This window comes from Pygoscelis adeliae, unplaced genomic scaffold (genome assembly GCF_000699105.1).
Source record: "Pygoscelis adeliae isolate BGI_AS28 unplaced genomic scaffold, ASM69910v1 Scaffold485, whole genome shotgun sequence".
Classification (NCBI taxonomy): Eukaryota; Metazoa; Chordata; class Aves; order Sphenisciformes; family Spheniscidae; genus Pygoscelis; species Pygoscelis adeliae.
In genome coordinates this window covers 673,004-675,178 of record NW_008824803.1, presented here as the reverse complement: position 1 = coordinate 675,178, position 2,175 = coordinate 673,004, and the positions used below count along the sequence as shown (strand labels likewise).

The following is a 2,175-nucleotide window of genomic DNA, read 5'->3' as shown; positions in this document are numbered from 1 at the left end:
CGTGGAGCGGGCGGTGCGGGCCGAGGGCGGCGGGACCCCGCCGCTGTCCGCTCATTTCGGGCAGTAGCGTTTGTCCCGCCAGTGCGCTGCCGTACGCTGAAAACAGATCCTACGGGCAACTTTCACCGTGTTTAATTCTTCCTTAAGAGCTCACACGTACGCAGTTCTTGCTGGTGGGCAGAACGCAGGTAACAGTCAGGCTTGTACTACGAAATTGCTAAAGGAGCAGGTAATCAAGAGTTTAAAATAATCCTGCGTCCTGGAAGATGCTGTGTCAGGCCTTAGTCGTGTAGTCAGCCAGTTTTAAGTCAATGGGAACGGACACTGAGGAGGTGTGGGGACAGAAGAGCAGTAGTTACGTAGGACACGAGTGCTGGGGCTAGCTTTCCTACTATAACAAACCTTGATTTTCAGTAATGTAAGTCTCAGATAAACTTTATTTTTAAGAAAACTACCTTTTTTCCCATTAGTAAGTAGTCAGAAAATCTTGCGTATCGATGTCTATCTGTATTAGAAAGGGAGTGTAACATTGGTAGTGGTGATCTTTGGAAATTAAAAAAAAAAGCGACATTTGAAATTTCAGGTTGGGGCAAAAGTCTGAGAACTGTTATAATTTTCATAATAAATACCTCTTGTTCTATTGCCGAGAATGCATTTTGTATAAGAGAATCTGTAGTATATATGGTGCCTTTCTGGGTAGAGGTAGGTTGGAAGGAGTGCATGCATACGTGCTTCTTTTCCTTAGTTAAAGAAAAAATTTGGAAGGTGGAGTAGGCAACCTAAACTCAGTCTATGGTTTCTGATGTACAGATCGATGACAAAGAATTCGACATTCCTCAAGTTGATACCCCTCCAACACTGGAGAGCATCTTAAATGAGGTGAGTGGTCCATTGGATGTGCAACCAGCTCCAATACAAGGATGATCCAAGATGAGGCAGCACATACTCCTTTGGCTCTTCTCATACTGTTTTTTCCGGGGAATTAAAATTGTGGAACTTCATAATTTCCTGATACTGATAGCTGACAAAGCACATGTTCAGCTGAGTAATGACTATGCAGTGTGTAATAAGGAATTTTGTTTTTTCAACCAAAATAGCCACAGCTGAAACAAAGGGTTTCCATCAAATTTAAGCATGTTCACCTGTGAATTTGGACAGTCACCTGAAGACTATACAGTCCATTACAGGTCAGGGTCATCAAACAACTTTTTTTATTTTTTATTTTTTTAGCTAAAAATAAATGCAGAGAATTCTGGGTAGTTCTTCAGTTGTGCGAGGAGAGGAGAACTAGATTCTTCACAACTCCATTTATATTGTACATTTCATGTATTTAGCCCTCTGGCAGGAGTAATGAACTGTCTCAGCATCTAATGTTTCCTGTAGTACCTTGTAGGGAGAACTGACTTTGTCTTGCATATATCCAATTCAGTGCATTTTTTACAATAGCCACATGAGTGTATGATTCTTAGAAAGGAAAAAAAGGACATGGAAGTAAAGACAAACTCCAAGAAAACAGGCTTATTAACAAACTGAGGAAATTAGAATCATAGAATCGTTTAGGTTGGAAAAGACCTTTAAGATCATTGAGTCCAACTGTTAACCTAGCACTGCCAAGTCCACCACTAAACCATGTCCCTAAGCGCCACATCTACATGTCTTTTAATACCTCCAGGGATGGTGACTCAACTGCTTCCCTGCCAATGCTTGATAACCCTCTTGGTGAAGACATTTTTCTCGGTGAAGACATTTTCCCTAATATCCAATCTAAACCTCCCCTGGCGCAACTTGAGGCCATTTCCTCTCGTCCTATCGCTAGTTACTTGGGAGAAGAGACCAACACCCACCTGGCTACATCCTTTCAGGTAGTTGTAGAGAGCGATAAGGTCCCCCTTGAGCCTCCTTTTCTCCAGGAGCAGTTCCCTCAGCTGCTCCTCATAAGACTCGTTCTCTAGACCCTTCACCAGCTTCGTTGCCCTTCTCTGGACATGCTCCAGCACCTCAATGTCTTTCTTGTAGTGAGGGGCCCAAATCTGAACACGATATTCGAGGTGCGGCCTCACCAGTGCTGAGTACAGGGGGACAATAATCACTTCCCTACTCCTGCTGGCCACGCTATTTCTGATACAAGCCAGGATGCTGTTGGCCTTCTTGGCCACCTGGGCACACTGCTGGCTC

At 43.6% G+C, this 2,175-nt stretch overlaps 1 protein-coding gene across 1 annotated transcript in view; it reads left to right on the top strand.

Annotated features, from left to right (window-relative positions):
* Positions 1 to 792: 792 nt before the first annotated feature.
* Positions 793 to 2,175, top strand: part of VPS8 (vacuolar protein sorting 8 homolog (S. cerevisiae)) — an 88,933-nt gene continuing 87,550 nt past the window's right edge. The window contains exon 1 of the mRNA XM_009324006.1: positions 793 to 879. Coding sequence (XP_009322281.1) covers positions 793 to 879 — 87 coding nt within the window. The remainder of the gene's footprint in view (positions 880 to 2,175) is intronic.